At 34.3% G+C, this 12,364-nt stretch overlaps 1 protein-coding gene across 2 annotated transcripts in view; it reads right to left on the reverse strand.

The window, feature by feature from the left end:
* LOC129025961 (deleted in azoospermia protein 4-like) overlaps nt 1-12,364 on the reverse strand; it is a 62,599-nt gene that overhangs the window by 19,069 nt on the left and 31,166 nt on the right. For both annotated transcript variants that reach the window (XM_054473499.2, XM_054473498.1), the window contains 8 exons: nt 8,498-8,644; nt 8,133-8,224; nt 7,521-7,572; nt 7,022-7,085; nt 6,793-6,932; nt 5,309-5,398; nt 2,894-2,965; nt 466-555 (listed from right to left, as the gene is read on the reverse strand). In XM_054473499.2, coding sequence (XP_054329474.1) covers nt 466-555; nt 2,894-2,965; nt 5,309-5,398; nt 6,793-6,932; nt 7,022-7,085; nt 7,521-7,572; nt 8,133-8,224; nt 8,498-8,644 — 747 coding nt within the window. The remainder of the gene's footprint in view (nt 1-465; nt 556-2,893; nt 2,966-5,308; nt 5,399-6,792; nt 6,933-7,021; nt 7,086-7,520; nt 7,573-8,132; nt 8,225-8,497; nt 8,645-12,364) is intronic.

The following is a 12,364-nucleotide window of genomic DNA, read 5'->3' on the forward strand; positions in this document are numbered from 1 at the left end:
GATTACGGGTCATAGATAAGAGTTGTATCGTTGAAAACAGACCCAGAGAACTACTACCATGAAGCAGCAAGCTAAAATAAAAATACAATTGGAATTCTGTGCTCTAAGAATTGGGTAAAGCTTTTATTTCACTTTATATCTCTGCAAGATTCATGAAAGTCAGCCTGGATGTTTCAGCTCTTTGACAGCAAAGATAACAAAATACATACTGAAACAAAGACGGAAACACAAATCTCAGAAATTGTTCTACACAAAAGTTATTGCTGAGTACACTCCTGTCAAAATCTTATTTCATCACTTCTAAGTAACACAGAGGTCCTCATTACACGAATTCTAAGTGATTTCTTAAATTTTAGGTACATTTCACTACTTTAAAATGACAAATTATTCAAGCAAGTTGTATAAACAAGTTGGAAGGCCTCAATAGTAGCTGAAAGTAAAACATTTTACTCCCTCTTCAATTACCTGATAATTATATACAGGCAACTGATATCCAGGGATGACAGAATTTATAGATGTAAATTGACCTGGTGAATCTGGATAAGTAGAATAAGCCTGAAAATAAAGTTGACAGAAAGAATGAATTAATACGGTAAAACGTTTTTTTAAATAGAAAGAAATACAATTCCCAATATAACAAAAATATGAAAAACCTTGAAACAGTAATTGTTTTTCTACGTACAGCAATGCAGATTTCTAAATGACTGACTTTATGAAGAAATAAAAATTCTCTTGTCAAGTGCTACCCTTTGGGTGGGGAGGGGGAAGAGACAAATGACAAAAGAAGTGACTATTTCACCAGCCAAAGTTTACCTTATATATACCGGGTACTTATGCCCACCCAGAAGTTATTTCTTACACTGGTGATAAGGCTCCACTTAGACAGATTGCAATGTAAGTTAAATTAACACATTTGCTATCTCCCTGTAAAAATATTGCTAGACTGTTTTGTATTAGACAATATTATAGGGTAACATGTAGTTCTATAGATGTTATGGCTTTTATTGTACTTCATTCCGAAAAACTAAGTGCAGTCTATAATCCAATAGTGCAGAAGAGAAAGTATGTCTTGTATGTTTCAATAAATTCTTATTGTTTGAAAACATACAGGCAGCAGCATACATGAATACACCCAGATTCAGTAATGGCTCACAGTCAATGACACAAACAAGTAGGGCTTTTTTTCTAGCCACTGTTCAGAGAAGGAAAAAGAAGAGGTATACCATACATGTTTCAAGCACGTGGAAAATGTCAACAAATTAGAGACACTGCACAACTGGTTCACTATTATTTTGTTACTTTATTTTCCATCAAAGAATATGTCTTTTAAACTAACACATAAATAAAATAGACTAAGAAGAATACAAACGCTATTTATCAACAGTAAGTGATAGAGTATGTCAAATCCTACTTTAAATATCAATGTAAGCAGGATCAGAGAAATCAGATGCCAGAAGCTCACGCGATTTATATATATATATCAAACCACATCGGAAATCTACCCATTCCAGAACCAGAATATATCCAGAAGTCAGCAATTTACATGAGGAGGCATCTGGAAATCATTTCAAATAAAGAGTAGCTAGATGAACTGCTAAACTTACGGAAGAATAAAGTGGGCAGACACGTAAGGAGAGCTGCTTTCATGCACTTTAGGAACTGGTTATAAGGGGGGAAAGCAGCTCAGGTGGTTTAGAGGTAATACTCTTGTTTATTCCTATTCTTATTTAAGAGTAATTAACAGCAAAGCATTTCTGTTTCTCTTCTACAAATGTTCTATTGCTGGTAAAGCCAGAGGCAGATTCTACGCAGATACATACTAATTCTAAAGCCATGTGAATACTACCTTTCTTTGATTATATAGTCTATCACTATGTGGACCTGCCATTGCTTAAGCACATAAAAACCTGAGAGCAAAAAAGGCACTGTTGCTCCCATTGGAGTTTATAAACGGGTTAACAAGAAAGTAAAAAAACAAATAAATAAAACATTAATATAAAGAATCATTTAAACATATTTATAGGCACACATGACATGGAAAAAAATCAAGAATGAACAGGAAGTGTACGTTTGGCTAATTCACTTAATGTCAAGTACAACACAATCCCTTTGCTCTCCAACAGGCCACTATGGTGGCATCTTTAAAAAAAAACAAACAAACAAACAAAAAAAACGGACACCAAAACTATTAAAATATTCCTACACATTTTCAAAAACACATGAGAAACACAATATTGAAGTACTTATCCTGCTGTCTCCTTTTTCATTATAATAAAAGTAACACAATGGAAAACTTAAGTACTTTATGTTTTTAGTCCATGATATTCTTGTTACTTTTATATATGAAACTTCACCTTTCTCCAAATTTTCTGGAGTTGGCAATGTGGAAACTTCAAAGATAGTAGCTCTTTCAGTTTATCACCATAGATATAATTATGGGTCATAGACATAGTCCTATCTATGAAAAGAGATCCAGAGAATTACCACCGTGAAACAGCCAGCTAAAATGAAAATATAATTGGAATTCTGTGCTCTAAAAAGTGGATCATAATTTTACTTCACTCTATCTCCCTAACAAAATTCAGCAAAGTCAACTTTGGATGTTTCATTCAGTTATTTGACAGCAAAGATGAAAACTACAATCCAGAAATGAAGAAGGGGACACCAAATCTCAGAAATCTGTTCTACAGAAAAGTTACTGCCAAGTAAAATATTACTTCATTACTTCTAAATAAGACAGAGGTCTTCATTCTACTCTAATTCTAAGTGTCGCCTTAAATTTTAGGTACACTTCACTAGTTTAAAATGACAAATTATTCAGGAAATTTGTATAAACAAGTTAAAGGCCTCTATAATATCGGAAAGCAAATCATTTTACTTCCTCTTACATTACCTGATAATTACATACAGGCGACTGATATCTAGTGATGACCTGAACTGGTGCATTTGGATAAGTACGATATGCCTGAAAATAAATTATACAGAAAGAATGAATTAATAAGGTAAAACTTTTTTTTAATTAGAAAGAAATATTCCCAGTAGAACAAAAATACGAAAAACATTGAAATACTAATTATTTTTCTATATACAACAATGCAGAATTGCATATGACTGACTGAGTTATGAAGAATGTATTATTCTCGGTCAAGTCCTACGGTTGGGCGTGGAGGGGGAACAGCAAATGACAAAAGAACTGGCTATTTCACCAGGCATACTTAACCTTACTTATATTGTGTACTTATGCCCACCCAGAAGTTATTTCTTACACTGGTGATAAGGCTACATTAAGACAGAGTTCAATGTAAGTTAAATTAATACATTTGCTATTTCCCTGTAAAAATGCTTCCGGACTGATTTGTGTTTGACAATATTATAAGGTAATATGTAGTTCTACAGAATTTATGGCGTTTTCTGTACTTTATGTTGAAAAACTAAGTGCAGTATATAATCCAATACTGGAAAAGAGACAGTATAAAGTCTCATATGTTTCAATAAATACTAATTGTTTGAATACATATAGGTACGCAGCAGGCATGAATACACCCAGATTCGGTAATGGCTCACAGTAAATGTTAAAAGTAGGGCCTTTATTCTAGCCATTGTTCAGAGAAGGAAAAACAAGATGAGGTATACCGTATGTGTTTCAAGCACAGGGAAAACGTCAACAAATGAGAAACACTGAATAACTATTTCACTACTATTCTGTTACTTTATTTTCCATCAAAGAAAATGTCTTTTCAACTAAGATATAAATAAAATGAACTAAGAAGGAAATAAGCGTTATTTATCACCAATAAGTGACAGAATATGTCAAATCTACTTTAAATAGCAAAGTAACAAGGATCAGAGACACTACCCGCTAGAAACTGATGGGATTTACAGATATCTAAAACTATCAGAAATCTACCCATTCCAGAATCAGAATATATCCAGAAGTCAGCAATTTATATGCAGAGGCATCTGGAAATCATTTCAAATAAAGAATAGCTGGATTAATTGCTAAACTTAGAGAAGAATAAAGTAGGCAGACACATGAGAAGAACTGCTTTCAAATATTTTAGTTACATGGGGGAAAGCAGCTCAGGTGTTATAGAGGTAATGCTCTTTTTAATCCTACTCTTCTTTAAGAGTAATTAACAGAAAAACATTTCTGTTTCTCTTTATCAAATTTTTTATGCTTGGTAAATCCAGACGCAGATTCTAATCAGATACATGCTCTTCTAAAGCCAAATTAATACTACCGTTCTTAGGTAAAGCCACATTAGGACTACCTTTCTTACATTAAATAATCTACCAACAAGTAACTGAACACTTGTCATTACGTGGATAAGCCATTGCTTAAGCATACAAAACCTGAGAGAGAAAAAGGCACTGTTGCTGCCATGGCAGGTTAAAAAGAAAGTAACAAAACGTAACACATTAATATAAAGGATGATTTAAAATATTTATAGGCACATATGACACACAAAAAATCAAGAAAGAAGAGGAAGTATATGTTTCACTAATTCGCTTTACCAGAGGAACAACATAACTCCTTTGCGCCCCAACAGGCCAGTGCAGTGGAATCTTTTTTTTTTAAAAAAAAAAAGTAACCAAAATTATGTAAATACTCCTACACATTTTCAAAAACCCGTGAGTTACATAATATTGAAGTATTTATCATGATGGCTCCTTTGTTATAATGAAAGAAACAGAATAGAAAAAAAGAAGTACTTTAGGTTTCTAATCCCTGAAAGTTCTTGTTGTTACTTCTACATGGAAAACCTCAATCTTCCCAATTTTCTGGAAATAGAATTGTAGCATCCTCAAAGATATTAATTCTTTGAATTTGTTACCACACATATGATTACGGGTCATAGATAAGAGTTGTATCGTTGAAAACAGACCCAGAGAACTACTACCATGAAGCAGCAAGCTAAAATAAAAATACAATTGGAATTCTGTGCTCTAAGAATTGGGTAAAGCTTTTATTTCACTTTATATCTCTGCAAGATTCATGAAAGTCAGCCTGGATGTTTCAGCTCTTTGACAGCAAAGATAACAAAATACATGCTGAAACAAAGACGGAAACACAAATCTCAGAAATTGTTCTACACAAAAGTTACTGCTGAGTACACTCCTGTCAAAATCTTATTTCATCACTTCTAAGTAACACAGAGGTCCTCATTACACGAATTCTAAGTGATTTCTTAAATTTTAGGTACATTTCACTACTTTAAAATGACAAACTATTCAAGCAATTTGTATAAACAAGTTGAAGGCCTCAATAGTAGCTGAAGGTAAAACATTTTACTCCCTCTTCAATTACCTGATAATTATATACAGGCAACTGATATCCAGGGATGACGGAATTTATAGATATAAATTGATCTGGTGAATCTGGATAAGTAGAATAAGCCTGAAAATAAAGTTGACAGAAAGAATGGATTAATACGGTAAAACATTTTTTTTTAATAGAAAGAAATATCATACCCAATATAACAAAAATATGAAAAACTTTGAAACAGTAATTGTTTTTCTACGTACAGCAATGCAGATTTCTAAATGACTGACTTTATGAAGAAATAAAAATTCTCTGTCAAGTGCTACCCTTTGGGTGGGGAGGGGGAAGAGACAAATGACAAAAGAAGTGACTATTTCACCAGCCAAAGTTTACCTTATATATACCGGGTACTTATGCCCACCCAGAAGTTATTTCTTACACTGGTGATAAGGCTCCACTTAGACAGATTGCAATGTAAGTTAAATTAACACATTTGCTATTTCTTTGGCAAAATACTTCTAGATTGTTTGGTATTTGACAACATTATAGGGTAATACTGTAGTTCTTCGACAGATGTTACGGCTTTCTCTATACTTCATTTCCACAAATTAAGGGCAGTATATAGCCGTAACTGGAAAAGAGACAGTATAACGTCTTCTACGTTTCAATAAATTCTTACTGATTAAAAACATACAGGTAGCAGCATTCATGAATATACCCAGATTCAGTAATGGCTCACCGTAAATGCTAGAAACACGTAGGGCTTTTCTTCTAGTCATTGCTCAGAGAAGGAAAAAAGAAGAAGAGGTGTACCCTACACGTTTCAACTACATGGAAAATGTCAACATATGAGAGACACTGAAGAACTATTTCACTACTATTTTGTTACTTTATTTTCCATCAAAGAAAAGGTGTTTTAAACACACACTGAAATAAGAGGAACGAAGAACAAAATAAATGTTATTTATCACCAGTAAGTGACAAACGATGTCAAATCTCACTTTAAACATCAAAGCAACCAGCATCAGAGAAATGACATGCCAGAAACTCACGGGATTTACAGATAGAGTAAAAGAGATCAGAAATCTACCCATCCCAGAACCAGAATATATCCAGAAGTCAGCAATTTATATGACGAGGCATCTGGAAAGCACTGCAAGTAAAGAATAGCTAGGTTAACCGCTAACCTTAGAGAACAATAAACTAGGCAGACACATAAGGAGAGCTGCTTCCAAATACTTTAGCAACTAGTTACATAGGGTGAAAAAGGAAGAGACAGGAAGAGATTTGTTCATGTGTCTAAAGAGGTCATTTCTGAGAGAAAGCCTTGCAAAGTATATAGAAGATTTTTAGCTCAAATAACCAACACTAAGAGTAAGAAATTTCTAACAAAAGTAACAAATTTCCCATTACTCACACTGTTTAAACAGGGATTCCATTGCCACTTACTATGGAAAGTGTAGATACAATTCCACAGACGCAAGGATGACTACAATAAACAAGAGAACAGGACCATAAGCACTTCTTACCTGAACATACTGAGTTATAGGATTCAGCGTGATTAGGGGCTGCAGGCAAGTTTCAGTGTTTGCATTCCTCCAGGTGTTCTGAAACTGTGGTGGAGGAGGAGGATTTAATACCAAAGGACGTGGCTGCACAAGACGAGCGCCTTTTTGAAAAGCAAGAAGAAAAAAGCCTATTTTTAGTTATTTGAAAAGCTACCCGGGTCAAAAAAGAACAATTTCTTTTCCTACTCACAGAACTTTTGTTTCCTGATTGCAGTGCCCAGCTTCAGCTTTTTACCCTGGAGATGTATCTGTGACTGAAAAGAGAACAGTAACAAAACTAGAATCCATTTTCAAGTCTTAGCTTCCAAGACTTGGGTAAACACCTAAAGCTTTCTAAGGTTCCTATCATCATAGACGATCAGTGACAACTACGCACCAAATTAAATGTTGTCATCATGAAGCCACCTTATTTACCCTTGCCACTCTAATCAGTGTCAAGAGGCATCAAGTGAAAGTTGATCAAAAACTTTTCATCACCCTGTCTCCAACCTTTCCTGTCTGTAGTTCATGAACCTAGGTGTGCACTCAAAAATAAACATGATCTATCAAGTTATGGGAGGTTACTCTGAGTTTGGATTTTGCACAGGAAGTCTAACTTTCTCAAAATTTTACACAAGTCTGAGTATATCACTAACACTAAACGTCGTATCAGTAAGATAAATAAGAGACTTTTCCATTGAATTACTTACCTCTACTATCTTCTGGACATCCACGTCATCAACAAATGAAACAAATCCATAGCTATAAAGGCAGACAAATGAAGCATAAAATCACCATCATACAGTACATGGTTCAGAACTTCTACTATTCTATATACAGACGTGATCATGACCAAAGATGAATAATATACCATGATAAGTATTTGCTAACATGCACATGACAGATCCTCTACAAATACTACTTTTTCTTAAGTAGAACTATGTCAAAATGTGCTAGGATTAGGGTACTGTGAAAACTTCACTGATTAACAAAGAATTCACATCTGTGAACCTGAATTTAACTTACTATCTAAGACAAGGTGGTTAAAATTAAAGATGCTGTGCAGTGTATGAAGAAAACAACTATTTGAGAAAACTGATTAACTCACCTGTATGAAATAAAAATTGCAGACATTTCAAAGGAAACATTAGAAAAATGATTAAATAAAAGAACTGGTAATAACCTTTTATCCCCTACGTGAAAGAAATTAACACCGCAAACAGTTTCATTTATACAAGGGTCAGAATATCAGTTTTGAAGTCTTGTCTCATACCTATAGAACAGGGGACTAGAGTTCAGATATTTTTGATAAAATTACTCACCCTTTGGACACACCACTTCGATTTGTGATTATCTTCACTTCTTTCACTGAACCGTATCTACCAAAGCAGCTTCTGATCTCAGTTTCATCCGTCTATGGAACAGAATGGAACGTCAGAGTAAAAATTCAGCATTCAAAAATTTCAACTTTACTACAATTTTACTACCATGAGAGGGAAATTTCTTCCCCATTTATCCCCAAATGACCAGTAGCTCTTTGTCAAAGATATTTTTAGTACCTATGGTTCAAACCTGAAAGCAATTCTAAACCTCCATGAAGTACAAAAACACATTAAGTTTGTAACAGGGCCCAAATCCCACTGTTCATGATGTACTTTAAGGTAACAATGAGGTATGAATACAATACCCTATCATCAATTCCACCAACGAAAACAGTGTTTGGCATGATTTTGCCTTCTGGTAAGACCCAGCCTTGGCTAGCGGCAGCTGATGAAGACTGGGTGCTGGCCTCTCTGCAGGTGGTTGAGTTGGGAGTCTCAGGATTTGCAGCAGACTGTAATTTGGAAAGTAGACATCATAATTACGTATGCAGGCAAAACCCATACACAATGTGAAATATCATTTTTGTATTTTAAGTATAATATATTTTATATAAGTTATTTTCATTGGAAATTAGTCACCAGTGCAGCTCAGTTCAGGCTCAGGATTTAAACTAATCAGAGGACATCAGCATGGAATTTTAACCAAAGGATATACTACTTTCTTAAACCTAGTGTCGCTCATCACCGTGTCTTGTATAATGCTGTGGAAGAATACTCATTCAGTATTTGTGAAAATACTCTGTGAAGTAGTTAAAAAAGACACCCAAAACTAGAAAGTTTAGATTTGTAAAAATTAAAGTTTTAAAATCATCCTGTTCTACATTCATAAGCAACTTTTCACTTTACTGAGTAGACTAAAGATAAACCTTAAAAAAAAAAAAGAAGCCGCACCAAAAACAAAATAAACCTCAATGTTTTAAACCAATTTCTTATAATCTTCTTCCCTAACGCTAGGGTGTTTAAAGCATCTTCTGAAATAACATTTTTCTTCCTGAGTAACACGAAATCAGTCCAAGTGATAATTCTAATTTTCACAGTGGCCTGATAGATATAAATGAGTGAATTCATTTTGTACGTATAAAGTGGTAAAAGTGGAAAAGTGGTATGCCAATGTAAGTTAGTGTCCTGTTATTTGAATTTATTTTCAGCAGATTTGTTTTCAAGTTTCTTTTTTGGCTCCACTATTTAGCTGACTTATTTTGAAAAAAAGTTTAATTAAGAACTAATCGAAACACCAGGAAACTATGACACATCATTAATTTAAAAATCACTGGTGAAGTGCTGTTGACTCTGAAAGCACAAAAAGCTGCCTAAGAGAAAGCTATTACACATACAGCTGTCTGAAAGAAAACAAAAGACGAAAGAAACTGTGTATCTTTTTGAACAACACAATAACCTTATAGTAGTAAGAAAGGAGTTCCTACTTTGTTAATTAGATGCTAGAAGTTACTGATTCTACACAGCTTTACTATACATGAAATCTAAATTGTGAAATCAACTGAAGCCAAGGTTACTGCACTTCTCTTTTCTTTCCTGCCTGTATTTGCTATTTTGGGTTTGTAACTAATGCCTAATGCTTTCCTTTAACAGCTTTATTTCATGACAGTGTTGTGGAAGAAAAATTTAAAACACTATTTTTAAGTTTTTCCTTTCTAAAAATGTCTTCCATTATTGTTTTTTCCAAATGACATTAAGCTGCATTATCTTGAACTATTAGGAACCTGATTAGATTTCCCTTCCCTATACACAATTCACCAATTCCTTCTCAGTTCATTCAGAAATCCCAAACAGAATAAAACAAAAGAAATTCTGAAATTCTTGTAGTTCTTCTCTTTTTCAATTCCCCCTTGATTTGTGGATGAACTTTGGCTATGTTTTTCTTTGATAAACAAGCTACATTACAGTATTGTCTCTGCACCATAGTGTTTGGATGTATTTTAATTTAGAAATCTAACATCTGGCAGAAACCTGTATCAGATTATGAGAGGTTATGGAAATGCACTGATTCTCAACTGGGCAAGATTTTTGAGCCCCAGGGGCATTTAGCGACGTTTAGAGATTGGCTGTCACAGCTAAGATGTATTCCTGCAATCTGATGGGCTGAAGCCCAGCCATGCTACTGCACATCCTACAATGCAAAGACAGCCTCCTACAATAAAGAATTATTTGGTGCCAAATTTGCAAAGGGTCTGGTTAAGAAACCTTGTGACAGTGACACAAGAATTGAAGAGGAAAATTCTTGTTTGGGAAGAACCTGATTTCCATTGCTCACGAAAGTGAATCTTTTCATGACCTCAGTTTCAGTTTCCTTGCTTCAAAACAAATGGCTGGAAAAGATCTCTGGTGCCTCTTCTGATTCTCATACTCATTTGGATACCCGAAACAACCGTAGTTTGGTAAAGAAGAAAAAAAAGGCATTTGGTTTTATAAGAAGTTTGACTTTAGCTTGGATCTTATAAACTGGCTGCCTGCTTAACTGGAATCGTACATATAAAATTCACCGAATCTCTTTAATAGAGTCATCATATTTTAAATTAAGGAAGTAATGATCATGTCCTAGTCCTCGGCCAGCAGGTGGCGATCAAAGCAAACAAAGTAAGCAATGTACTTCATTTTTTGCAATGTACTTCATTTTTGCCATGGCTCGATTAGCAGGGATTGTTCAATTCCCACTGTGTGTGTATTTATACATAATTATATAATGTATATATAAAAATCCACAATCAACAGACAACCTTTGGTTACTTCTAAACTATGGCCAAAAATATAAATCAATGCTTAGGATAAGAAAAGTTTAAGTTTAAAGAAAGTGCCAACGTAACCGTCAATGGCATCCTGAAAACAAACTGCATTAAAGAAGTAATTTTCTTAATCATATCTTCAAGCGAGTTGTTGAATTTTGAAATGAGAAATGTTGGAATAGTAAACAGGAGTGAGCTTCAAGACCATCATATACACAACTCTCATTGCCACATAGAGCAAATACATTCCTTGTTACATGTGGACAACCAAGTGACGACGACAGCTAAAAGCTGCAAAAAAATTATCGTTATTTAAACTCCTGGGAGGTCAGCTCCTTTGCCAGTATTATCTAATTCAATTACTGTGTCAACATGTAAGCAAACTGGTATTTATATAAACTGACCAGGAAAAAGCCTATCATCTGTAGTCAGCAAAGTTACATTGGCAGCAAAAGAGGAGGAGCAAATAAAGAGAGTGATAAAATTTAGAAAATACGACGTGAAAATCAGAATGAAAACTTTAGTAAATCAAAGCGCAGATTCTCGGGGAGTGGTGCGTGGGGAGGATGAAATTCAAGCAATAAACAATCCTGGCAAAACAAAGCAAGAAAACACAAGAAAGCAAAAGTATATATGAGACCTGAAAAATGGGTTGTGGCCACAGATAATAAAAGAATGCTATGCCGAAACTCTGTTTTCAAAGAGGAAGAAAGTATTTCTCAAAGCATTTTACAAAGCTAAAAGCATATAAGCAACAAAGCCTCACCCAGATGATCCATCCCTGCCCTCAACACAAATGGGAAATTCCAGCAGTATATAAAGAGTCTAAGTTTATATTGGGAATGCAAGAATACTCAATTTGCAGGACACATTACTTTAATTCATCACTGAAAATCATTTGACAAAATACAGCACTCATTTTTAAATTTTTTTAAAACCCAAGTAAAATAGAGATAAAGGAATCTTCTTTTCGATCAATCTCATTCTACCCTATCATCAAGCTTACAAGTGAACTAGTTGAGTCAACTGAACTGAAAACAGGAATAAGGTAAGGGCACCAGGGCACCTCCTTATTACTCCTATATATTTTTTCCACTATGTATGACAAAAGTGAATACCAATACAAAGTCTTCTATGAATCAGTAAGAAAAATGAAATTAAAAACCTAATTTAAAAAGCTAAAGATCAATGATCAACTTCAATGATGATTTTAAAAAGTGGGCATCAACACAATGTAATATTTTCCAGCTATTAGGCTGACAATTTAAAAAATACTAGTAACTTTCACTGGAATGGGTGTGGAAAAGAGAGCGCTCTACACACCGTCAATGAGAAAATACCAATACGTGATTTACCAAGAGTACTGTGGAAAAGGTGCATCATGATTTGATAAGTGGGGATACTCACCAGTATACTAAAAAGGAGAAGTAG

The sequence above is a fragment of the Pongo pygmaeus genome, chromosome Y (genome assembly GCF_028885625.2).
Source record: "Pongo pygmaeus isolate AG05252 chromosome Y, NHGRI_mPonPyg2-v2.0_pri, whole genome shotgun sequence".
Taxonomy (NCBI): Eukaryota; Metazoa; Chordata; class Mammalia; order Primates; family Hominidae; genus Pongo; species Pongo pygmaeus.